The following is a 27,274-nucleotide window of genomic DNA, read 5'->3' on the forward strand; positions in this document are numbered from 1 at the left end:
TGGCACAGAGATGGGCGCAGAAAGATTTTTGGGAGTTTACACTGAACAAATGACAGAGTCAGGCTTGGGATGACTGGTGAGGCAAGCAGGGGAATCATCAGTGGCTTTGTATTTTTATGTAGCGGTGAGGGGCTACTGGCGCTACCATTGCCGGGTTTTTCAAGATCTTTATCCCCTCCTCCCAGATGTAGTCTATAATGGGGATGGTTCTGACAGACTTTTTGGGCTTGCTCTTTAAAATCAAAGAAAGCAGTCAGACTGCTTAGCAGAAGTTGGAAGATGAAATCCCACTGCAGCTCTGTCTATAAGATTATGGAGGAGATGGAGTAGGGACAAGGTAGTCATTCCATTCGTCATGTGGATGTTGAGGGTCAGTGATCTCTCCTTTCTCACTCTCATCCTCTGTGGATATGTGGTCCTCCCTTCGAGGTGCTGCAATATTCGAGGCCGGTGTCATCCTGGGCATTATCGGCAAATGGATATTTCTTGACATGGCAGGAGAAACAGGCTGGGGTGGAATGAGTTGCTGCTTTTGTGCAGCTTCAGGAAATCTACTCCTACAATACTGCAGCATGGCCTGTAGGTCCTGAACTAGAGAAATGGGCATCTGAATTTAATATCGTCTAGGCTGAGGATGTGGGTGGCATGTGTAGTGTTCAGAATGTCGCCTAGGAAGGGGCATACTAAGATTGATAGTACTGCTCTTTGTTATCATCGTCATCAACTTCCTCCTGGTATTTCACCTGGAGCTCTGAAGGACTGTGTGCATCGCCCAAAGGCCCGTGGTCTTATTCTTCTAAATCCAATAAGTTACTGGGTAGCAAAGTTGAGACATTGCTTGGAGAGGTCACTTCAGGCCTTAGAGCAGTTTTTGTTATCTTTGTAATTTTAATATTTGTCATCAGTGCCATCGACAACGTGAAGGTAAACTAAGGCATTGACAGTAAGAATTCTTTTGTTGATGGTGCCATCGTTGGTGGTGCTGCAGTAGATAATGTTGCTATCAAATGCGCCATTGTCGACTGGCATGCCTGTCGACGGTGACTTACTCAACGGTGTCTTTGTCGGTGGTGTAGTTGAGGTGAATTCCATCGTTGACAGTGACTTAGCGAATGAGATCACCTTGGTCGACGGAATGGGAGCATTAATAGCTGCAGTCCATCTTCTTGACTATGATCGCCTCGTGGACGAGAGAGTGGTGACGGTCGACATCGTCATCAATATCAGAGTCAATGGTGTTTTGAGAGGATTTTCTGTCTTCGATGGTTCTGATGAGGGAGAATGTTTTTACTTCCCTTTTTCACAGACAGAGTAGAGGGTTGGGAGGAGGCCGCCCCTGTGCAGATGAGCTTAAGTTTCTCCTTTCTCAGAGGGTCCTTATGATGTACTTTCAAGGCCTTTCTACTCTCCTCAGAAGCGTCATGGTCAGAGGATCTTGACCTTTTGTGAGGTCTTGCAGGTGAATCACTGTGCTCTTCAAAAGAGCTGGATTTTTTTACATTTTTTATTCTCTAGCCAGATAAGTAGCCTCCCTCTCTTCTGCTCAAGAGGCAATAGAGTTTGTCTTTGTGTGGATCATCCATGTGCAGCCTTTTCTTCCCACGGAACTAGCAGTATCTGAAGAGGCCTTTCTTGGAAGACTCAGACATTGTAGATGTATAAAAGTTGGAATATACTGGAAAAAAATGAGGAGATCGGGGAGACTGCCTTCACGCAACATGCGGTAGAAAATCTAAGGGACTCGCCCTCTGTTGAGGGTGCTTTAGATAGTGCTGTCGGTCCGACTGGTTATAATTCAAGTGTGGTCCTTTTTTCAAAAAGGTACATACATAGGCTATTAAACTGACTTTGCATTGCCATTATAGCCTACGGTACTATTCCGTACTGTTTTACTATGGTAGTGAAGGACTCCCACTTCTACGACGGGGAATGATTCAAGCATGTGAATCTAGGAAAGATCCAATATTGGAGAACGTGACTGTGGGTAAAAAATGGAAAATCTGAAACCTACTGTGGGCTTAAGAAAACATAATGGAACCCAGAAAAGTGAAAATTTCATTCACTTATGGCACATTAACAATCTTACATGCTTGTTAGGGGCGGCTGAAACAAAACTCTAGGCACATCCAATTAGCTCGCTTGCTGGTCCAGATCAATCCCGGGTAACCATAAGTGGGAAAATAATACAAAGCAAACTGATTTAGGTCTTTGTGCCCCAAAGTTATATAAATCTCCATATATAACATAATTGAAGTAAAAATATCTGATATTCAAATACCATATATGTATCATAGATATACTATTTAACAATGTTCTACAATATACCCAGCAAACATTACGCCCAAGTGTGCCAAAGGTATGTCAGTAAAAAAGTATATATTGTTTTTTCACTAGCATATAAATATCATAGAAAAACAATCCAACAATGTTATAGAATATACACAAAGAAAAAACATTGTCCTAGTTAGCCTACTTGGGTGATATGGTATCGAATTACAATGAAACAATTTCACTTCAAACATTTGGTTCGCACAACTGCACTTTTAAAATGAGGTATGGTGGTACATACTATTCACAATGACAAAACAAGTGTATGAAAGGGGAGAAAGATGATGAATTATTACTTTAATTCATTATATGCAATAATTGTCTGCATGCATTCATTTTCTTAATTATATGGAAGAAAATAAAAGAAATATATACCAAATGTGATTTGTATAAATATTGTGGTGAAACAGGGTACTCGCCTGAACACTGCCCTGAGTCTAGGATCATGAGTCACTTTAGTTCCCAGGTATTGTACTTGGAGATAAAAAATTGTGGCAGGGCATGCGATTGTCACAGTGAGCAAAGCCTGGAAGTTTGAAATACGCTGGTGGGACGGCTGTCCTTTCTTAATAAAATGAATGAAAGACTATGATCATGTGACATAATTTTTCTTTGCGAAAGGAGGACTGCTGGAGATAATATTCAGGGTTTTTGTGAAGTGAACTGTGTTGTGCACCGGCCCCGACAGGCAATGATATATAGATTACCTACTGACAGTCGCTAGTACGTAGTTATAATTAGGACCTAGTTTCCATAGGAAAACCGTTTCTTTTTACTTGGATATAACTTTGGTGCTGTAAGACGAATCTTCACGAACGTTTCCCAAAAAAGTGCCTCACTTTATCTAGTTGTGCATTGATAGTTTACGGGTGATCGGTCAAGCAGGGGCCGAGAAAAAAGAAGAGGGGGGCAAATAAAGTTTGCTTCCCATGATAATTCCCATAAAGATACACCCACACAGATACTCTCACACCCACTCACAGACCCATATACCCACTCACACACCCAGTCACCAAACCATACAGCCACTCACACACCAAGTCACTTACCTATACAGTCACTCATACACCCACTCTCAAAGGTTACAGTTAGGAAATAGAATTTAAAAAACACCTTAGAAATTAACTGAGAAAAAAACAAATGTTACAGGGACGCTATAGTTAGGAAATAGAATTTTTAAAAAACCTTAGAAATTCAAGGAAAGAAACAAAGGTTACAGGGACGTTATAGTTAGGCTCAGATTTCACATGTACAAAACCACAGAAATTCAGCAATTATAGTTACCTGAGCTAACTATGAGTTATGCGCCCGCCATGCACAGCTTATGACCGCAAATATTACATCACTTATGACATGGTCAGTGACTTCACTGATGACATCATTGATGACATTTCAAATGAATTGTTATGATGTCCACGTATTTTGAATTTCTTATATTGAGTGAATTCAAATCTATATAGATCTCATTATTGAATAGTAGAAGTGTGCTCAGTGCGTACATATGTGCAAAGATTAAATACACCAAAACGAAGTGCTCAAACACTGGCCCTTTTGGGGTAAAAGAAAATTGCTAATGTGTCACATGATTTGAGAAAATCACACTGACAGCAGCCTGATCAATAATGAGTATAAATACATGGCAAAATCCTGAGAAAAGTTTAGCGAGTATCAGATTTCTACATACTGGATTTCATGAAACGGGAGTGCTTATAATCAGAAAACCCATTAAAGTAATATGAAAAAAACACATATTTAGAATGAACCAAATTGAGACTTTGAGACTGGATAAAAATCAAAGTTTGGCTTTAGTGCATGTAAAACTTGTCTGCAAGTACACTAACAATCTGACAAAATTGTAAGGCCGGTTCCTCTTTAAATGAGCCTTCTTTTAATGTGGCTAAGGGTGTATTCACTTTTTATTAGGAGACAATTAAACCTGACAAATACGTAAATGAGGTACCTTATCGTTTTCCGTAACTATCTGGATGGCATTAGGAATAAGCCTAGCTGTCTTCTCTTTAGTCATGGTGGTGATATCTTTCAAAGGAAAAGCAATCTAAAATAAAAGAATCAGAGAGATCAATCACACACTTTAGGAGACCATCGTTTTCAGACTATGAATGAAAAATAATTCAAAAAGTTTTTAAAGCAGTGAATTCAATAACAAGGAAATGTGACTTACCTGTGATCCTAGTTCTAGTTCTACATTGTACAGAAACTTCACTAAAGTCATAAAAATAGAATATTCCCACCCATCTGAGGGACCCTGGAAAACTATTTCTTCTGAATATAGCATAGTTTATCTGTAGTTGAAGGTAGGCACCTCAATGTCTTAAGTCTGGTGATACTTCTATAATTATTAAGACAAACTAGCTTTGTAGTGAAGGCGGCGATTTAGACACATACATTGCTATGTTAGCATAAGCGCGTTAGATGTTAGAAAGCCATCTTGCCACTTTTGCTGCTTTTGCACACGACACTGCAGATACATGTTATTATTTGAAAACTGCTGGTTTGCCTTTTCTTCACATGAGAACTGTCTGCTGTTCACATCCCTAGACGTGCGCTGCGACCTTGGTCTGAACATTGTGTAAAGAAACAGTCTGGGTCGCCAGACAATGCATGTTTTTGAGTTCAGGTTGATCGGCCCACTATTTAGCCATAACACGCACACAGCTGCAAATACCTGAAAGTCGAGTGCTTTTAATATTGCAGTCTGCATGCTTTACACACACATTCTGGAGAAGAACTTTCCCAGGAGCAGAGCCAAGCTGATCCTGTGATGTGATTCAACTAAGCTGATCTTTACGGTATGGGGTTCCCCATTCAAGCCTAGAAACCTTCTATTAGTCTAATAATATTAGCTTACTAGTGAAGGGAAGGTGGCTGTATTCCACTGTCATTTATAATATGATTTCTCCCTTCATTTTCTATAGTATTGTAACAATGCTGATGGTTTTAATTTTTATCATTTGTCTGCTTATGTTAGCCAAAGTACTGCATCTTAGGACACGTAGTTTGTAAAATAAACATTTTAAACTCTACAGTGTCTCTGATTACTCTTGTTGTGGACTGATATGAGAATAATAACGAACATGTATTTCTGATTCCCACCATTCCTGAGAGTACTCTAAGTCGCTTGTTCTGGGCTGTCTATACATTGGGAGCTCCGATAGAATACGGATAACGAATGGGACACTGATGCTGGTCGGATAGGGGTTCTGGGTTCTGAGGTGAGTTTTTGGTACACCACAATTCACTGAGGTCCTGGTTTCCTGCGCATAGTTCTGTGCATGAGCAGAATCCCGACAACAGCTTAACCATGTTTTGTCTCACGTAGAAAAAAGTCTTCTTTATAGCAGTAAGACCCATTGCAGCACCTAACTCAAAAGAATGGGCTACACTATCTAAACTAACCTGTAACCAACACTCCGAGAATATGAAAAAATAAAGAAAAATGTGGCTGCTAGGTCAAATGTTTAGAAGCTGAAGAAAACCTGCATTGTTTAGTTAGGAAGTCAGTAGGTTCCCTTTACCAGCATGCATTGTACAGGCAGTTTGCCTCACAACCCCACTTCATTTTGAGTGGCAATAAGTAATGAATGATAACTGAAAATGCTAATAGTAATACTTAAAACTGGGGAGGAGGGAGAGTGTGATTATGCCTTCATTGAGGATTCCTATGATGCAGAACTAGGATTATAAGTAACATTTCTTTCTGCATCATAGGATTTTTATTGCTAGTCAAACGGAGAATAGGATAGCATCCAAATCCCCAATCTGCAGTTGTCTACAAAAATACAAATGGCAATACATTACTTAATTCACCTTTCAAAGTGTTAGCTCTTGAATCCTCATCCAAGCAATAATGCTCTTTATGTGGCTGCCTTACACATTGTGGTCCGAGATACATTCCTTATCCAGGCAGAAGAAGCTGCTTTACCTCATATAAAGTGAGCTTTAGGTTTCCCAGGGAAAGACTTGTTAGATAATTGATAACAAACAGCAATGCATTAAACTAGGCAACTGGCTTTAGTTAGCCTTGATGAAACCATACCAGTTCGAGAGGGCTGTAATTAAATAACGGATTTGTTCTGTCCAAATATTATTGAAGAACTCCTCAAACATTATCATTGGAAATTGTTTGGCTTGTGTCGGGAGGACTAGCTTGTTTATCCACTCATTTTCCCACTGGGCATGCACTCGGTCTGGAAAAATGCATTATTATTATTAGCAGAAATAAAATATGTTTAGTCGTTGGATGTGGGGTCTGCAGCAATAAGTGACCCTTCTGCAAAATGATACGCATTCTTTCCTCAAAAGGACAATCTTTTTCAGGTGCTTCTATGCAGTCAAAAAGTTGATACATAAGCCTAAGCATAGTAATAAGTGGACTATGGTTTTAATTCCAACTGCTCCTGATGACCAAACCATGACTTTATCATTCAGTCATGCAAGTAGAGATAGATGTAGATTTGTCTCCATTGTCGGTTGGCAGCCACCACAGCAATGCATTTAGATACAGTTTTCATGGCAAAGGGGCCGATTTCAGACCAAAAGGTAGAACTCTGTAGTGATGATGAGATTTGGCTATTAAGAATCCCAGAATCCTGAGTGCTTTACTGCTATTGGTATGCTATTGGTATGGGAAACTAAATACCCTTTAGATCGACATAACACATCCAGTTTCTGTTCATAAGTTCTCAATATATCTTCAGAACTAACATACTAAACTTTTAATTCTTGTTCCACTTGTTGGCACGGCTTAGTTTGAGAATCTCTCCCTTCTGGTTTTTCTTGGGAACCAAAAAGTATCTAAAAAGAGATTAATTTTCCTCTTTGTGTTGTGTCACTCGGCATCATCACATAAGATTCAAAAATATCTTTAAAATATAGCATAAAGAAAATACTGCTGACTAGCCACCACCCACAGTCTCAAGTATGAAAAAATGAATGCCATCTCATTTAGTTTGACATTCTCTATTAGGGCAGTTTCCATCATACAGCAAGCAACTGTATCATGAGAAGAAGACTTTATTCTTTAGTTCCGGAAATGAAAGTTTCAAAGTAGTGAAAATCAAATTAGGACAAGTATTGAGACAGTTAAATACCCCATCGCAGTTAGTTCACATTTCCATATTTTTACATTCACGGAGAAAGCAGGTTAGCAATATCTTTGAAGCGCGGACTTTGTCTCCCTTGATGTGAAAACACATATAGTCCTACTTTTCCTTCAGATTATTCCTAGTACCTGTTTGCTTTGCTCAAAAAATGACTCAGCAAGAATATGTTTGTAGGATAAATCAAGCCAAATGGCGAACTTCAATATGGTACTGGTATGAGCAAATTAAAGATTAATAGGTAGAATAATATTAACGTACGAGTTACTTACCTTCGGTAACGATGTATCTGGTAGAGATGTTGTCTAGCTGCAGATTCCTTAACTTAGAATACCCCCAGGCGTGAGACTGGACATGGAAATCCCTCGTAGCAGCACCTCTGCGCGCCGGGGTAATGGCGCCACACAACCCCGCCTTGACGTCCACGTACGTGACATCAGCGAGGTCATATAAGTCCCTCCCGGCGCACTGACATCAGTTTTCTTCGGAGAAACTTGTCCGAGGCACAATGCGGAGCCACGAACCAGAAACTGTGAAGAACGGGAACAGTGTGCGATGGATGAAAAACCTGTGAAGAAAGGAGGAGGATGGAAGACACCACCTGAAAGACAGAATAGACACTACCTACACTTATAAGTGGAAGCCGTGAGAAAGAGCCCCAGAAGCGAAGCGGAAGCCCCTTCCCGAGTGCAACAAGGGAAGAACATCTCGACAAGGAGAAATAGGCTAATAGTGCCAGGTGGAACTGTGGCGTCCACTAAGAATGGAACACAGAAAAAACAACAGACCCTCAAGGAGGATGACCACGAGGAGACCAGGACCCCGAGGTAGCAGAGCAGACTAAAGGGAAGGGAACTGAAGAGAAAAACGAACCCCCTCGTGAATCAAAGGCACCAGAAAAAAGCCCCCCAGCAGAGGCGAACTGTACATGAAAACACCCAGGGGAACCCCTTTGAGCGAGAACCCAAAGGTAACTGAAGAGGTCAGGGGAAAACACCACCAGACAAGGTCCTCACAGAACGGGGAGGCCGGGCGGCCGTTAAGGAATCTGCGGCTAGACAACGTCTCTACCAGATACATCGTTACTAAAGGTATGTAACTCGTACATCTGATAGAGACATCTAGCCGCAGATTCCTTAACTTAGAATAGATACCACAGCAATACCCCAAGGGAGGCGGGTCTGTGACAGGACAACAGAAAGCGCCAAGCATCTGATCCAGCAACAGAGTGACGGATAAGGGGGGGGGGGGGGCTGTGGCAGAACAGCCCGACAGCAACCCCAGCAGCACGAAGAGCAGAAGTCACAGGATAGAAGAAATCCGAAAAACATGCCAGAATGGCACCACACCATACCCGCATAAAAAAATGACAGGTAGAATGGCATGAGCCCTACACCAGCACGATAAGTGCATCGACCCAAGCTGGAAAAGAACTCGAAGAGATGTAACCAGTGCCTAACAGACTAGCCTATAGAAGGAAGCCGAAGGAGCCAGTGGCAAGAGCCCAAAGGCAAGAGCCAGAACCTGAGCAATGCGTAAGGGAAGAACCAGCAGGATAAGAAGCATGTTAATCGCACACCCAACCCCAAAAGGGGTAAGGAGGGACAAAAGCACCAATTTCTGACCCGCCAAAGCAGGTAGAATATTTTGCCGGCCAAAGAGACCTCAAAGTGGGGCACACAGGAACAGAAGTGTGCCCGACCGGGTAGCATGAGGCCACAGTGAGAAACAACCCACAACATAAACTAGACAGTAATCAATGACCACTGCCATCAAAAGAACTGTCCCGCAGGCGTAGCTGCAACAAGAGTAGGCATATCCGAAGGAAGAGGCCAAAAACACCACGGTAACGAAAGGTGGCAAAAATCGCAGAATCCAAGACCAACACCCCAGAAAGACACATACAGCGTCAAACAAAAAGGGAGCATATGTCAATTTGGAAAACCACTCCACTAAGCAGAAGCAAGGAGGAACCCATGGCCAACTTGCAACAACTCAGAAAAGCCCCCCCACACATGGAGATATTGGTCCAGACGTCACAGCCTGGACAAGAGGTGGTGACGTAGGAAGAGGATATCAAGGCAACCGGCATGTAGACATAAATGTATAAACATACAATTAGGTAGAGACAGAACGGGCCAGGAGCATGAACATGTATATACCGGACCATACCTAGAACAGTAAGGGCAGGTAGGAGCCGTTTGGAAGAGGACACCATGAAACCTCCAAAGGAGGTAGATGACCATGGCAAAAGCAGATGGCACCAGGGAAAAACAGAGAACACTGCACAATGGACCACCACGCGACGCATGGAGCCCACATGACCCTCAGGCCCAGGTGAGATAAGAACGGCTATATAATAGCGTACAAGTACCCCACATGAAGTATGTATACCCCAAACAACGGGGGACACCTCTTAGGGCAAGAAGCCAGGCCAAAGAGCGCAGCAACAAACCCTACCCGGGAGCGGAGTTCTGAGCTGTAAGAACATCACCGAGCCAAGGCACCGGCTGAATACGACAGTATACCACAGTCAGAAGACACAGCAACCTGTGGAACAAGGTCACAAAAGGCCAACAGGTATCTGAAAGCAAAAACGCATCCAAGGGATGCCATTAAAAGGGTAAGCCACCCTTGACCACAGAAAAAAGAAGACGCAAGGCTCACTGTCCATGGTAAACACAGAGCACATCTATGGATGCGAAATGAAAAAGTACCATCGAAGATAGGCTGAAAGGGCCTAAGTGGGAGGATGAAGACCGGCCAGGAGCCGGCAAACCGCCGATTCGGCGTGAGCATCAAAGAGCAAAACCCCATCATAGGGTAAGTAAACCAGTCTCTCCCGGATATTGTCAGGGAAGACGCCATCTCGCAACCAAGCGTGACGCCTGAAGGCAACAGAGCTCGCCATGGCTCGGCCCAAAGAATCTGCAGTATCCAAAGCTGAGCAGATTGTGAATTCGGCAAGGTCGCGACCATCCCGGATGAGGTGAAGAAGATCAACGCGAGCACCTTCAGAGGTGGCAGTATGCAAAGACTCTGCAGAGTCCCACAGGGCAGAAGTAGCCAGAGTCAAAACACATACTGTATTTAAGGACCGTAGGGCAGTACTACTGGATGCAAAGACGTTCTTACCCCATGACTCAAGCCACCTGGACTCCCGAGAGGGAGGAAGCATTGGAGAGGGCAGAGACGGAAAGGCAGTCTGCAACACGAACCCCTGCGCATCAGGGTGCACAAAAAGACAGGCCGGATCATGTGGAGCCGGACAGTGGCAGTGCAAAACTGAACGAGCCACCGGGTCACCTGATGCAGGCCGGACCCAGGTTCCCAAGAGGGCATCATAAAGGGAAGCCTCAAAAGGCAAAAGTGGCTCCATATGACCAGATCCACGATGGAGGACCTCAAGCAAGGGGTCCACAGACAAAGGGGCAGAGGGGGGTTGCATATTCAAAATGCGGGTAGCCAAAGAGACCACCCTCAAAAAAGCCACACCAGCCTCGGTAGCCCTCCGTGGAGGGGAAAACAGCTCATCAGTGGGGGAGGGTTGTAAACTGACCCTCTAAAGACACTGAGGGTGCGCCCAATGCTCCAAAGAAGGAAGCCCCACGGAAGAGTGAGGATCCTGACGGGGCTCCTGGGGAGGTGAACAGCCTGCCGGAGCTGGAAGCTCCTGAGGAGGCTACACAAATTCCAAGGGGGGCACTGGCAACACTAACTCCGGTGACGCCAGGCGGGAGGGCATCGCCGAACTCTCTCCAGAGGCCTCCATAGAAGGGTCCAGAACCTGGCGTCGACCAGACGCCAAAACGATGCATGTCGGCGCCGAATGTGCCTCGTCAGACGCCGACTGGGCAGCATCCAGTGTCGAGTCGGCACCGTCCGGCGCCGAAACTATGACAAACTCCCCCTCAGAAGGAGAGAGCGCCGGGGCCGGCGAGGCAATCTTTCTACGCCGACCTGGCGCCGGCTCTGCCTCATCCAGAACAGGCTCCGATTCCGAAGAAAGGAGCGGAGGCAGAGCCACCGAGGCGAGCCTCCGGCGCTGGAATGGCGCCGACCCCAGCTCCGGACAGGCGGCCGCCTGTCCGGAAGGCTGGGGCGTGCTTAAGTCAGGGCTATGAGCACCGGTAACCACCTGCGGCGCCACAGGGAGCCCCGCGGGGCTTTGCGGCGCAGCTAAGGCACCATGGGCTGAAGAGGGAGACCCAGCTGGGCCGCGCCCTAACGCCACCACATCTCCGACATTCCTGGGAGGCAAGGGCTCAACTGACACCGGGGACGAACCTGCCGGCGAGGCCGTCGGAGACCCCACAAGAAGCAGCGGTCTCAAGGATGCCCCAGGAACGGGAGAGGACCAAAGGGAGGCCTGCAAAGCCGTAGCATAGGCCTCCATTTGGGCCCGAGTTGCCCCCACACCTGGAAAGGGTGGATAAAGGGGGGGCGACCGTCGGGAGCGCACGTTCAGAAAGTTCCGGGAACCAGCGCCCCTGACGACAGAAGGAGAGGTTGAAGACCTAGGCGAAAAGCTCCTTGACTTACCAAGCGGAGAACGACGACCCCGGACCCCATAAGGCGATTGACGGCAGAACTGAACAGAGGAGGGACCTGCAGTCAACGACGAGGCCGGGAGGCGAGACGACTCTGACCAGGACAGCCGTGCCGAGAGAAGCTTCATACCGCGCTCCCGCCGAGACTTCGGTTTCAAACGCTGGCAGGTGTCACAGTCCGTGGAGTCCTGGTGCTCGCCCAGACACCACATACAAATAAGATGCGGGTCCGTCACGGACATTTGCCGCGAACAGGAAGTACAAGATTTAAAGCCCAAGGCATCGCACACTGTGCTCGACGCGAAGCGTCGAAGATGAGGCCTGAAAACAGGCCAGAGGAGCTCACTCCGGATCCGCGTTGCACGCGGAAAAGAAGGAAACTAACGTCAGCGTGCCGGGATGGACTTATAGGACCTCGCTGACGTCACGTACGTTGACGACGTCAGGGCGGGGTCGTAAGGCGCCGTCCCCTGGCGCACAGAGGTGCTGCTGTGAGGGATTTCTGGGTCCAGTCTCAGGCCTGGGGGTATTCTAAGTTAAGGAATCTATCAGATACTCTTTATATCAAGGGTTGTGGTTATTTTGCCAAGTTCTATGGTAGAGCCACAATTAATTTCTGGTTCATGTGCTAAAACTCCATAAACACGCTTTTAGAGGGATGCAGATTCTCCACTTTCTGAGAAGTGATCCCTCTTGTGAGGAAGAAGAAGGGTTGGGTTTTTTCTGAGACCAGCAGGTTTTAATTTGACACTTTTGCTGAATTATTCTGCAAGACGGATTTCAGCTTGTAAATACTTTTCTGCAATATGATAGAGGAGAGAGCTAAACCACCAACATTGGTGCATTAGGCAGTTCCACACCTGAACATGCAACAAACATTTTGCAGTCAAATTAAGTTGTTCTATGTGGCAAAGGTGTTGTTTGTGGGAGATCCTCAAATGTTAAAGTTGCATATCACTAAGTCAGTGGGATGTGATAAAGTCTGCTGTTGGTCTTCCTTGACCTTGCTCTTTACCGGTATATGAACAACTTGCATTTCATCAAAAAGGAGGCTGCAGCCTCTGAAGCCTAAAACTACATCTACATGAATATATGTATGCAATTTTGACCAGTAAACTCTTTGAGGTTTCTGGGCAAGGGGGTATCTATTGGTAGCCACACAAGATTTCACTTTGCACAGTGCACACAAAAGACTCAAGATATTCACAATGAAACAAACTGGACTGAAAGGTTGTTACTAACCCCCATTAGCCAATAGAGAATAACTGTTGATGTGCCTTGGTTTGTGACACTGAATTTGCAGGCAGACATACATAGTAGTTCTAACTAAATGAGGTATAAGCAATCTTGAAGTAGCAGCACATATGCAATCTTTGAGCAGGCATCCTGGCAGGATTTGTAGGCACATGGCAAAAGCAAGTGAAAGAAAAATCAGGTAAGTGGTAGACAGACAGACAGACACACACACACCAACCCAAAAAACCCACCAACCCCTGCTGAAAATAATTTAAATATTGTATCCATCTCATTTGTTTTTCTCGTTTAGAGAGGGCAGGCGAGACTGTGGCCGCTGGATTCATCAGGGAACAAAGTCAAGGGAATTGTAGGGTCAGGTATCCACGATAATCCAGGGCATACACAAGTTTTCATCAATTATTCAGTGGCATGGATAATGGATGGCGGGTGGACCCATGACCAGAGTAAGGCTGTACTGTACAAAATGCATTGAAAAAAGCTTTTGACTATGGACCATATGGTATAACATTGGCGGAACTGAGCAGGGGAATACAATTCAGTTACTTATACACGTGATGCACACCTACTAAACCCTATCAGTGCTTTTACCACATACAGAGAAACAGGTTCTGGAAAACACTCCTATAGAGAATAAGAATCCTCAAAGTAACCATGAATTCAATAAATTGCAATAAATACTTGGAGTCAGCCTTGTTCAATTGTTGGCATCCAAGTCATCCTGGCTTTAATATGTTACTTGCACATCTATTCCTCACACTCCCTTACCACACTATTACTTGAAAAAAAACATAAGTGTTAGGGCCCTTGCCAGAATGCCACTGTAGCCTGCACCACCCACTGCCAGTGACAGTACCATCACAACCAATCATCACACTCATACAAGCGTGACAATTCAGACTTTTTTAATACACATTAAAAATGACTAATACATCCCACCCAAGCTATTCCAATAGATTTGAGAGGCATGTTTTAGTGATTTTAATGCGTATTTAATTATTAACCAACTGTTGTTGTACCCCTCACAAAATTAGACAAACAGTGCCATCAAGTGGCACGCTTTTATAAGACGTCACCATACATCCCCAGGGTTATCCAGGGGAGGGAATTAGAGGGTATGGGGTTTCCAGGGTGAGCTGGCCTCCAACCTAATGTATGCACGCAAGTTTAGCTAACCGAGATTTACATTCAATTATGTTACGTTACAGTATCCACTACTTAATAGAAGTGCTGGGCATAGAAAATAATGTAACAGGTTGTCCTCACACACCACCAGGTGTCATGCTTCATCATAGGACAACCCTCGCTGGCCAAAAACCCAGTTTGATGGAGAGTGGGCCTACACCTGAAGACAGGAAGGCACTTCGAAGTTAGAATGGGCCCGTGTGAATAGTGACTTTAAAAACCAATGTGGCATCCTAGAGTTAATTTATTAATTGGACGTACCCTTTGGTATTAAAAATTGAAAAATGTAGTGATAAGGGGAACTATTACCCCCATCACCACTATTTCCGTTGTTGACAAGTTTCTGACTTTTGGCTCAACTGAGTCTGCTTCGTTTTTCAGTAAGAACAAACGAGTTCCTGGAAAGGCAATGTTGTACTAAGAGCTGCCTTGTTGATAGGGTAACCTGTGTCTATCTCTAAACTAAAACTCAGTTCATAGATACTTGTGAATACATAAATGGTTTATTAATATGTCTTAATTTAAAGGGGACATAAGTAAAGTTATATAATGTAAGCATGCAACATTGCATGCTGATGTAGTATTGTGACACTGCACAAGTGAGGCATAAAAAGCTTTTCTTTATAGAATTGTAAGACCAGCTCACAATCTTACCCCAACGTAGGGTCTTCAACGCCCCATCCAAGAAGGGTTTTAGGGACCCCTGTAGCCACACTATGGGAATAGTAATTATTGTGGGAAAATCAAATTAGACCGTTATACACTTACTCTCATTCAGCGATTGCCAGGGAGAGACTCTGGAGGGTGCACGGATCAAGGTTGTAGTGGAAAAGTATGGCTTGAGGTGGAGTCATCCCCAAGGCCTTGATGGTGAAAAAGTAGAATAATGAGATGGAGCAACAGTAGACTAGTATTTTTTATTGACGTATTTATAGAAAATGAGTGTTCATTTTACAATGTCACTACAACAGGTGGAAGTTTTACAACTGTGGGATTTATTAGGATCAGTTGCTTCTGTGGTCACAAAAGATTGTGGAGAATGACTCTCTACAATGTTGTATTATTTATCAATTTATTATAGGTACTCATACAGTGAAGACCTATCCGCGTCACCAAAGTAGTACTTCACAAGAAACACAGAGCAAGTACATTAACGATAACAACTGCCTGTGATGTGGTAGAGTCACAATATTTAGAAGTATTGCAGTATTTAGATTGCTAGGTGCAATTTTAAGAGGAATGTTTTACTGAATTTGAAGTTGAGATGAGAGATGAGAGATCATAATTTTATTGTATAGGAAATTAATCCAAAATCTTACGGCTTGAGAGGAGAATTACTGTTTCAGTATCTGTCTTTTTGGTTTTTCCAATATCCAGTAGGAGGCTGGTTTTATCTCAAGGGTTTCTATCATTTTCAGAGGTGCATAGCTATACGGGTTGTTGGGGAGGTCAAGATGTAATGATTGGTGTGTGATGCAAGCCATTTTAAGTTCAATTCTGGCTTTAATGTAGTCTAATTTTGTTTCCCCTTTGACTAGCCGAGCTGCTGCACTGTCAGTGGCTTTGAGGGGGGGCCAGAGTGGATTTTGGAAGACCTGAATGTAGGATGTTGCCCATGTCCAGGTGAGAAATCATGTGGTGTCCAGGCCCAAGTGGATTATCAATTTTGAGCATCCGAACATTCTTGAATGGTTTAAGTTAAGAAAGCCCAGAAGTATTCTGAGACCGCAGGTAAGATCTCATACACCAGGTCTTATAGTGTGTAGGTGTAGCAACCTAGTAAACAGCTTTCGTTAACCAACCTCAAAGCAAAGCTGTCTGAAGCCAAAATACACTTGCTATATGTGTATACCCATTTTGACTCCGAATGACTGGAAAGGAGTCAGGGTTCGCTCTCCTGGTGGACATCTGTACCACGAGACGTTCAGGGGTTGTAGGCTGTGTTACGACGTCTGGGTCTCCTGGAGCAGGTCTGTGGAGGTGCGGGACCTATCAGTTGACTGAAGGGGTCAGAACATGGCTTAGTCCAAGTGTCCAGCAGTATATCAGTGAGAGATCCTTTGAAAGGCAAAAGAGGTTTTGTCAGTGTCTGGCCAGGTTGTAGGATCACTGTCAATATATGTGTTTTTATCCCCATAGTGGAGAGGTGAAGGGCAAGGACCTAAGCAGCCCTCCTGATCACTGTAGCACAAGAAGTGGTTGCCTCTGTTGCTGGAGAATCCAACCCAGGATCAGGTGAGGTATCCAAGTCACTGGCATTGTGTAGGTCCCTGTATCAGTTACCATGGTAAGATAAGGCAAGCTTTCCCCCATTGCGACCATTGTCGTCGCCATAAAGCTGGCTTTGGTCAGAGTCTGTCAGGTTTCTTTCATGAACTCATCCACACCCTCACATGTGAACCCATTGGTAAAATTAACAAATCAGGGTACAGATTCCTAAATTGGTATTCTTTTAGCAGGAAGAGACCATACCACAGAACTGGTAGGGGAAGGGCAAGGAATATGCAAGTAGAAAAGGTTATCCACCAGAAAGATTGTTACCGAACGTAAATAACTTTTTCTTCTGGTGGATACTGCTACTTTTAGATTCCTTGCCTTTGAATAGATTTCCAAGCAATATGCAGCAGGACGAGGGTGTGGAAAAAGATTAGACTAGGAAGTCTAGGAGTACAGAAGGGACAAAATGCCTGTCAATTCTCACTTTGTAATCCAAACAATAATGTCTGGCAAAGGTGTGAGCAGACGATCTAGTAGCCACCCTGCATATGTCTGCCACAGGCTGCTGTGGAATATGTGGCTCTGGAGGAACGAGCCTTGATTCCTTAAGACGGTTCTTTCTTAGCCAAAGTGCAGTACATTTTACCACAAAGGATAATCCATCTACAGATTGTCTGTTTCTGAACCCCTTTACCTTTTTACAATCAATATAACAAATGAAGAGCTAGCTGGTCATAAGATTTGATGCCTTTTTTTGCGGTTGATTGCCGAAGTTGACCAATCTTCTAAGGTCCAGCCTGTGCAGTTGTTAATCTTCCTTAGAAAGATGTGGAGAAGGACAGAATGACAGTAACATGTTGGATTTTCCCAGACAGTATGGAGGCATCACTTTTGGCAGGAAAGCAGCCTCACTTTGCAGCACCAACTTGCCTCGGAAGAAGCATGTGAATAGGAGATGAACAGAAAGGGCTTGAAGCTTGCCAATATTACAAGCTGAGGTAATGGCCACCAAGACACCTGTGTTGCGAGTTAGTAACCTGAACTCACAACTGTGTAGGAGCTCAAACTGAGTCCCTATGAAATGTCAGAACCAGGTTAAAGTCCCATTGTGGCATGCCAAATGGTATTGGAGGATACATGATTGTCAATCCTTTCAGAAAGCATAGAACCACTGAAGATTTTCACAGGGAGGGTTGATTCGGTATAAAAAGGAACGCTGACAATCCTGAGATACCCATTGACCATAGCTACCACACAGCCTCATTTAACCAAGGACAGTGCAAACTGTAGTACATTAGACAGGGATGCTATGAGAGGATCAACCCCCAAATTCAGTTGCACTGAGAAACAAACAGGTTACACCTCTCCTAATAAACAGATTGTCTAGAAGGACAATGTGCAGAAAAGATCATGTCCTGTCTAGCACCTGCAGTGATAGCTGAAAGTTCTCAGATTGCCCATTTAATCCCCATGCATTAAGTTGTAGGCTTAGACGATTGGGGTGCAGAATCTGCCCTCCTGATTGGGATAACAGACACATTCTGAGCAGTAGATAAAGCGGGGCTGCTCCATTGTGGTGACATAGTGAGGAGTCTTCTTGGCCACTAAGGAACGATGAGAATGACTTGGGCATGGTTGTGGTGAATCTTCCTCAGAATCCGAGGAAACAAGGGTATGAAAGAAAAGGAGTATTAAATTGGAAACTTCTGCATCACTGACATGTTCCCCACACCTCTCTGAAACAGATACTGGAGGCCACAGAATCTCAGGTACTGAGTGTTGTTCTGAATGGCAAATAAATCCACCTCAGGTATGCCCAAAAGGGCAAAGGCATCTGGCTGCGAGCTTCGGTGTTCAAGGATCCTGGCACGCGATTGGCCACCATCCAGAGACCAAGATGATGCTTCCAGGTCCAGAGCCTCAGAGCTTCTCAACAGAAAATTTGAGACTCCACTGCCTCCAGTTTTTTCAAGTACAACATCACAGTTATGTTGTTAGTCAAGGTCTGAACCGACTGACCTCAAAAGGAAGGGAGGAAAGCCTTAAATGCCAACCCGATAGCCACCAATTTGAGCAGACTGAGATGCAGTCTCTGCTCTTCAGGAGACCAAAGGCCCCCGATCTCAAGGTCCTCAAGATGCGTACCCCAACTGAAAGTGGAAGTGCTCGTCACTACTGTGGTCCCATTGAAGGGAAATAGAAGAATCTTCCTCTAGTCATCTGTCATCTTTTCCTCAACAGCTCAACTCCACTGCAGCTTTCCTGGAGACCACAATGGATTCTGTCAAGTCTCCTTGATGCTGGAACCACTGCCTGCAAAGGCACAACTGAAGAACCCTTATGTGACAGCATACATGTGTGAAGAGGAGGATGCAAGAAGCTAGCAGACCGATCAATCATAGGCCATTCAGGACCAGTACTAGAGCTCTCGCCTTTAACATTGGAACGGTCTTGAATGTCCCAGATCCTCTGTGCAGGGCAAGGTTCTAATGCATGATGGTATCCAGTACTGCTCCAATGAACAGGAGATGTGGAGAGGGCTCAAGGTGCGAGTTGGTACAAATGATAAAAAATTCTAAGTCAAACAGCAGTGAAGCTGTCGAGAGGAGACGATGGTACACCAACTCAAGCAAACTTGTCTTGATAAGCCAGGTATCCAGGTACAGGAATAAAGTAATCCCCACCATCTGAGATGAGTCGTCACCACCTTTGTGAATACTTGAGGTGCTGAGGTCAATCCAAAAAGAAATACTGTGAACTGGTAATGGGTAGAATCTACCCCAAAGCGCAAATATTTCCTGTGAGTCATCAGAATCAGATATGAAAGTATTTGTCCTGCAGGTCTAATGACACCATCCAGTCGTCAATGTCCAGGGCGAGTAAAACCTGAGCCAGAAACAGCATCCTGAATTTGCCTTTTCATAGGAGTCAATTCAGGAACCTGAGGTCGAGGATCCGAATTAGACCACCGTCCTTCTTGGGAACCAGGAAGTACAGTGATTACCCCCTTACCCAATTTCCTGCTCAGACCCTAACTCCACTCCCCCTTTCTGCAGCAGGACAGCCACTAATTGCTGCAGGACCCACTTATGTTCTTCGGGATCGCGGGTGGGGTGGCATTGAGGAGGATGCTGACGGAAGGGTATGGTGTACCCCTCTGCTATGACCTGAACAACTCAGTTGTCCAAAATAATAGACTTCCAGGCCTGTAGAAAAAGGAACACCCGTCCTCCCACTGGCATGGTGTGCTCTTTCACAGCAGAGTCACTGTTTCTTCCTTGCTGGTGCTGGGAAAGAGGAAAAGGTAGATAGGAGCTGTAAGGAACTCTCTTTCTCTCATCCTCTGTGGAAGCAGATAAAAGGATTCAGCTTCTAGTCAGGAACTTGTGCTTGGCGCCATTTCTAAAAGCCTCTGGAAAAGGGGTGTGGCTTTTGAAAGGCACAAAAAAATAGCCAAAGACTAAAGGCCTAGTGATCTGGCTGTTGCCCTGCCTTCTTTAAATCATTCAATAAAGTACAGAGATTGATTTTAAAAGTATAACTCTTTAACAAGCATTGTACAATATATTACAGTCAGCCATCCATCAACTTGCTAATGTTTACAAAGATCTCCAGGACACTCTTCGTCAAAGTGCCCAGGAATGTGTAGACATTCTGTCAGGTTTGGTGAAATGGACCTGTATGGCAAAAGAAATATGACAACCACTGTCCAATGGACTTAATGTCCACCTCGGTGTGCCAACTTATCTTAAAGGTGGCAGCAGAGAAATGAGATCCTTTTTGTGTGGTACAGCCAAGTTGGCAGTGAGCTCAACCTGATGATGGACCATTCTTGAGGTCCGAAATGCACTGGGCATATGATTAAATAATCTGCAAACACTTTGTTTAAAGTATCAACAGAATGGAGCTTGGTGAATGAATAAGGATTATGCTATAAACCTATTCTGTCAAGCATTTCCTAAAAAAAAGAACACATTAAGAAAACAAACTTGAGATGGTGAATCAAGATTGATGAATGATGAAAGCACCATAGAGGTGGTATTTTTGAATGTGCATTTTGGGACTATTGCATCTTTATGTTGGAACTTCTATATTTTGAATTTAGGAATAAGAGACAGATCACCTTAATCTGCACTACTAAGGGGACTATTACGATGGCGGTTGGTCAGATTGCCATCTTTTTGGGCAGGAGACAGTCTGACAAGGAGTCGGAGGTCCCGTCCACCGTATTCGGGTATGACCGATGTGCAGGCAGTTGTAAAATGCCTTTTTCCACTGCAGTACAAAAAGGCACTTTGTGCACATCCATACACCATGTGCGAGACACCTTGTGGTGCCTCGCACACGGTTCATTGATGTGTGGGGAGACACTAGATGTGCCCCCCCCCCCACTTAGCAGTGGCCCATGGGGGCCCTGCTTGCCCCCAAAATCTGTTTCCGTCTGCCTTTACATGGCGGGGGACCACCATGAAAAAGCAGTCATAAAGGGACATCCTAATCTCTGCTGCGGTGCCTGCGCAGGCACTGCATCCATTATAGGGCTAGGAGTCCAACCGCCACCTCGACAGGATCTTGAATCCTGTCAGAGGCAGTGGTCTTACCCCCGACCTCAGCGCTGCGACCACCGGTATTGTAATCGGACCGATGTCCAGGAGTTCGGGTGGACTGTCACTGATGGCCTGTCAGTGGCAATCCTTACTCCACTTTAATGACCACCTTAGTTTGTAAGGAGCCCACGATGAACAAACAAGTCCACCTGCTTGACTAAAACAAAGTTACAGTTAATTTCCCCTCAAAATGACTTACCCATCATGATAAAGTAGAATGGTGGAAGCTCTTAAAGAAATTGGTAGATAAGACATGCAATATTTCAAAATTGCCTGTATCATCTTCTGGAGACCAGCTGGTCGAAATACTGGATATGTCCTAAGACTGTGCTACGGAATACTCTTCACCTTTGCATGCTATCCATAAGGGCTATCTCTGCACCTATTAGAGCATGCATTTAAAGATCAGATCTTGCCAGATAAAATTAGCTGGCTGTGCCACGTCTCCAGCTTCACTTCTGCTTACTTGGGACACACCCAAATTAATCTCTCACCTTCAACAAGCAATAACTAAAGTACAGGATTGGAAAACGTCCATACAGGACCGCAACAGGAAAATGTTTAAATCACAAATTCAAGAAACAGCAGCATTAGATCAACCTGCAGCTCCCAGTCCACCATTCCCAAGCGACCAAGGTGACAAGGTGTCTACCCTGTTCGCCATAAGTTGGCAGGGTATGCTCAGACGTGAGTCGCTTGCTCACTTTGCCACCGGATTCAAGCAAGCCTGGCTGAACGACGGCTGAAATGCCAGAAACCGGTCCTAGGAAGCTTGTTTCCGGTCCAAGGAAGACATGGCTTGGCAGTTCGGGCTGGACTGTTCCCATGAGGCGCTGGGTCAGACTGATTTGCATTTGGCCATGTCTGAAATGGGGTGGCAGAGTGGGCTAAAGAACGGTGATGGATTAAACCCAGATCAGTTGACTGGGGGTGAGTGCTTGCAATGTTCAACACTCCGTCCATCATTTCCTTTGGTTTTTGCAAGGTGTCTACCCTCCCTGCCATCATTCCGCCCTTGCAAGAAGTACCCAATAGGGAGAACAGTTGCAGTACTGCTCTCTTCAAAAACACGATAGGTATCCGGCAAGCCCGTCTGAGCCGGTTCGGCGCCGGTTGTGGATCTTGCTGATAGTCCGCTAAGACCCAGGTATGTATACTCCCGGTCTGAGCTGTGTGCTATGGGGAAGCAGGCGGTAAAATGCCCCCAGCCTCGGCCGGTTGACCCTGAAGGCTCACTCGGATGTATGCACTGCAGCTTTTCACCCGTAGGTCTGGGCAAACCTAGCAACTCCACGCCCCGTTCCTCGGTGCGGGTCTGTTTGCTGAACTGTCGTTCGCTAGTTAAACACTTCATTGATGTTTATTGTCTCTTGGAGTACAGGTCGCCTGATGTTCGGTTTCTTACTGAGACTTGGCTCTCGGAGGATACAGTGACGGAGCAGGTACTTGCTCTCCCGGAAGGCTACATGATGCACTCCCTTAACAGACCCAGGAGAGGAGGTGGAATTGCAGTTATTTTTAAATCTAAGTTCTCCTGCACTTTTATTGAACAGACTGTCGCTGACTGTGAGTGCGCTTCTTTTAAATTAGCCTTCAACTTTAATTATACGATGTCAGGATTACTGATCTATCGCCCCCAAGGTCCATCTACAGAGTTCCGCGCTACCCTACCTGAGGTACTTAGTACCTTAGCAGTTAATGCCTCCAATTTTTCTATTATAGGCGACCTCAATTTACATCTGGAAAATGTTCTTGACCCGACTATAGCATCGTTCCTGGCAGACCTTATGGCCTGTCAGCTTGTGCAACGGGTTCCCGGCCCCACTCATGTGGCCGGACATCTACTTTTTCACAAATATTTTATCTTCTGAGGTTTTTGTCCCAGACCCTATAGACTGGTCAGACCATTACCTAGTCACTATGGCGATCCACGACATCCGGCCAATACGTAAACCAGTAAACACCTCGTCCATCAAGCGTCCTTGGCATAAATTGAGCTGGGAGCACTTCCAAAACCATCTTGCAGCAACCTTGCCGGTCCTTCCGGCTGATCCGAATGAGGCTTACCCCATCTTTTCGGATTGGATCCTGCAATCTCTGAACGCTCTTATACCTGCTAGGCCTACTAGGAACCGGGATAAGAAGCCCAACCCTTGGTATAATGCTAAACTGGCTGGCCTGCGCAAGCAGTGTAAGAAGTTGGAGAGAGCTTGGCGTCGGGATTTTGACCCAGCCTCTAAGGCACTTTATCGCGCAGCTATAAAGCGCTATCATAGGGCCCTTCATGCCGAGCGTGCTGCCTTTATTCCGAACAGATTCGGGTCAGCCCTAAACCAGCTAAGACCATCTTCTCAATAGTGACAGGGCTCAAGACTCAGAAGAATGATGTAGGCGCAGGGATCTTCTCCAACACACAGTGCGAAGATTTGGCTAATTTCTTCATTGAGAAAGTCAAGGCTATCTATCATAACTTTCCTACGGTCCCTCTAGGCCTTTCTGAGCCCTCTAGCAATTCCAATCACGGGTTTCTCGAATTTTTTCCTCCCATTACCCGAGTAGTGCTTCTTACACTCTGCGATAAGGTCAAATCAGGTTCTCCGGCTGATCCCTTGAAGCCTGATCAATTTAAAAGAATTCTACCTTCTATCATTCATCCTCTGGAAGAAGTAATCAATGGATCTTTGCGTGAGGCAGTTGTGCCTATGGCCTGGAAACAGGCCAAGGTCCTTCCTTTACTCGAAAAACCCTCTTTAGACCCTCGGAAGCTCGACAGCTTCCGCCCCATCTCTTTGCTTCCCTGGGTTGCCAAAATCACCGAGGTATACATTACCTCTCTCCTCACAGATTTTTTTACAGCTCATCAGAGGTTCGATGTGTCCCAAAATGGCTTCCGACCCGGCCACAGTACGGAGTCTGCTCTTCTGGCCGTCACTGAACACCTCTGGGCGGCTTTGGATGCAGGGTAGATGTCGGCACTGATCCTGTTGGATCTCAGTGCTGCGTTCGATACTGTATCTCATGCCATCCTGTTGAAGCGCCTCTCTGAGGCCAGGATCTCTGGGCCAGCTCTTGGTTGGCTGTCCTCCTTCTTGGCTGATAGGACCTTTCAGGTAACCGCCCCCCCCTTTTGCCTCTGGCATTTTTCCTATTGGTCAGGGGGTCCCACAGGGCTCGTCCCTGAGCCCCCTGCTCTTCAATCTTTACGTTCAACCTCTGGCGGAAGTGGCAAGGAGTAGGGGGCTGACCATGGTTTCCTACGCTGACGACACGCAGTTGGTGGTGGCCCTCTCTAGCGACTATGAGGAGGACGCCAGAAAATTTCAGGGCGACCTCTCTGCCGTTGCCGAGTGGATGACCGACAACTATCTACAGCTAAATTCTGACAAGTCTGAGGTTTTGTTAGTGAGGGGGGGAACCATGAGTACTGGAGTGACCTGTGGTGGCCTGCTAGTTTGGGTATGGCACCTACCCCTAAGCCGGTAGTAAAGAACTTGGGGGTTTGGATGGACAGCTCACTCAACTATGCGGTTCAGACGAAGAAGGTGCTGGCTGGCACTTGTTTTGGTCTTCTTCGTGGTCTGAAGCCCATTCTGGTCTTTTTTGACGCCTCTACAAGGCAGACCGTTGTCCAGGCCTTGATTCTGTCGAGGCTTGATTACGCCTGCTCGCTGTATTTAGGAGTAAACAAATCTGAGATACAGAGGATTCAGAGAGTCCAGAATGCGGCTGTCAGATCCATCCTGGGCTTGCGTAGACCCTGCTCAGTGACTAGTGCCATTCAACGGCTACATTGGCTGCTGGTGGCTAGGCGCATTGAGTTCAAGGCACACTTTGCCTTTAAAATTTTGAAGCTGGCCTCCCCTTGCATTTTATCTGATCTTCTCTCACTGTATATCCCTAGGCGACCCCTTCGTTCTATGGGACAATGTCTAGTCACGGTTCCCCGGGTCAGGAAAGTTTGTGCCGGTGGACGCTCCTTCCGGCATAGAGCAGCTTTTTTGTGGAACTCTCTGCCGGTTCACATTCGGGAGCTTACTTATTTCCTCCAGTTTAGGAAAGCTATTAAGACCTTTTTGTTCCCCTCCCTGTAGGCCCTCTTTATTTCCTTTCCTTGTTTCGCTCTGCCGTTGCTTAGCGCCGGGACGCCTCTCAGCCGAGGCAGCTGTCGCGCTTTATAAATCCGGCTAACATAACATAACACTGCCCCGCACAGACGACTGCTGCATCAAGAGCCCTGTCTACGAGGACCCCCAGTCAGCAGTTAGCCCTACTGGAGGCGAGCGACTGGAGAAGTTACTGTGTACAAAGGAACGATGTGGTCACGCGGAACTCACAAAGGATATCCTGTACTCGTACCTGTTGGGCACAACTTGCCCCACTACTTGCCAGCCGCATAACTCCTGAACCTCTGTTTTGTGAGGCTGAACTTAATACAACCCAGTCAGAGTGACCGTGCATAACCTACAAAACACAAGTGTTCTCCCAATACTCAAAACCACAAAACACTGATTTCATTGTACTTCATACACTTACAACCTAAGGGGGGCTTATTTTTACCTGCATTTGAAAACTCGCATATCATGCAAAGTATTCACTGTATTTGTATCATCTCGTTTTAATCAGATAAATATTCCCTATTTCTCAAAACCCTGTGTAGTCTTTTGTGGTGTATTAATTGTGTTACTGTGTGTGTGTTGCACAAATACTTCACACATTGACCCTTTTGATAAGGCTACCTGCTCTGTGCCAAGCTACCAGAGGGTGAGCACAGGTTATCTCAGTTGGTGTATCTAGCTTACCCTGACTAGAGTGTTAGTTCCTGTCTGGCCTTGGTTATTACCTCAGCCGAGACAAACCCCCAATTCTAACAATCTGCATAATTTTTGGGGGTATAGAAGGCTCAGTAGGACTGGTAAGGAGGTAAGAGATACAAAACTTAGGTTAGATATGCAAAACCAATTCTATAAAGTCAAATATTTTTGTCCCAAATATCTTCAAAACCCGACAGTCAAAAAATCATATTTGCAAGAACTCCTATTCCAAGATTGCAATTCAAACACAAAGGGTAATCTCATAGGTTCATTTTATATAATCTTTGCAGGATCTGGTGTATTCTATGACGTAGAAAAACAAAACTGAGCTAAAGAGGGGGAAAGGTTATTCATTTTTTGAGCTAAAGAGGGGAAAATGTTATTCTTAAAGGAGGATGCCCATATCGCCAGCATAATCAAGGTAAAGGGAAAGTAAATCTGCGTCTGATTCCTATTTTGATTGTGTAGATACAGTTAATTTCTTAGATTTAGATAAGAATAAAGAGTAGACTTTGGAGAGCAAATGTTACATAGTTTTAGGGTGAGGTCTAGAATGTAAGGGTTTAAATTAAGATTTTTCCTTTTGGGTAGAGCTCCCTGGAATTTTAGACATCTGTAAAATTCTTTATTATCCGGCTTGTAAGTGTATTGAATGGTGGCAAAGCAAACTGGTTCTGACAGAAGCCCAAGCTGTTTTACTATAACAATTCCTTTAGAGGACCATTCAGTCCAGTGCATAGTTTGCTTATCTATTTGAAAATGTTTGTTATTACAAAGACGCAACACTGGAATTCCGAAGTTTGGTAGCCAATTTTTCGTCTAAATGCATGATGATCTTTTTGATATCATTAAAAGTTTAGAGCAAGGAAGTATACATTTAGAACCAGAGTCAGCCAGATAAGATATTAAGCTACAATTCTGAAGGATCGATTCTTCAACATCAAGCCACTGGGGCCACAGCAGTCGATATTATTAAGCCATCTTACATTGTTTAAATAGAAAGTCCTTTTGGGAATCCTTAAAATTGGCTAATCTAACCCCACCTTGATAGTTAGGTAATCTTAACTTTTTTTTAGAGAGATTCTGGGTATTTTAGCTTTCCCAAGAAAATCATTTACCATGCGATCCATTTAGGCAAAGGAATCATACTCGGCAAATAGTTCACAATAGGAGTGATCCTCATTTTAATAGTTATAATCCAT

At 45.0% G+C, this 27,274-nt stretch overlaps 1 protein-coding gene across 5 annotated transcripts in view; it reads right to left on the minus strand.

The window, feature by feature from the left end:
* GRAMD1C (GRAM domain containing 1C) overlaps positions 1 to 27,274 on the minus strand; it is a 1,366,575-nt gene that overhangs the window by 980,667 nt on the left and 358,634 nt on the right. For all 5 annotated transcript variants that reach the window (XM_085621077.1, XM_085621075.1, XM_085621076.1 and 2 more), the window contains one exon: positions 4,289 to 4,384. In XM_085621077.1, coding sequence (XP_085477203.1) covers positions 4,289 to 4,384 — 96 coding nt within the window. The remainder of the gene's footprint in view (positions 1 to 4,288; positions 4,385 to 27,274) is intronic.

This window comes from Triturus cristatus, chromosome 8 (genome assembly GCF_964204655.1).
Source record: "Triturus cristatus chromosome 8, aTriCri1.1, whole genome shotgun sequence".
Taxonomy (NCBI): Eukaryota; Metazoa; Chordata; class Amphibia; order Caudata; family Salamandridae; genus Triturus; species Triturus cristatus.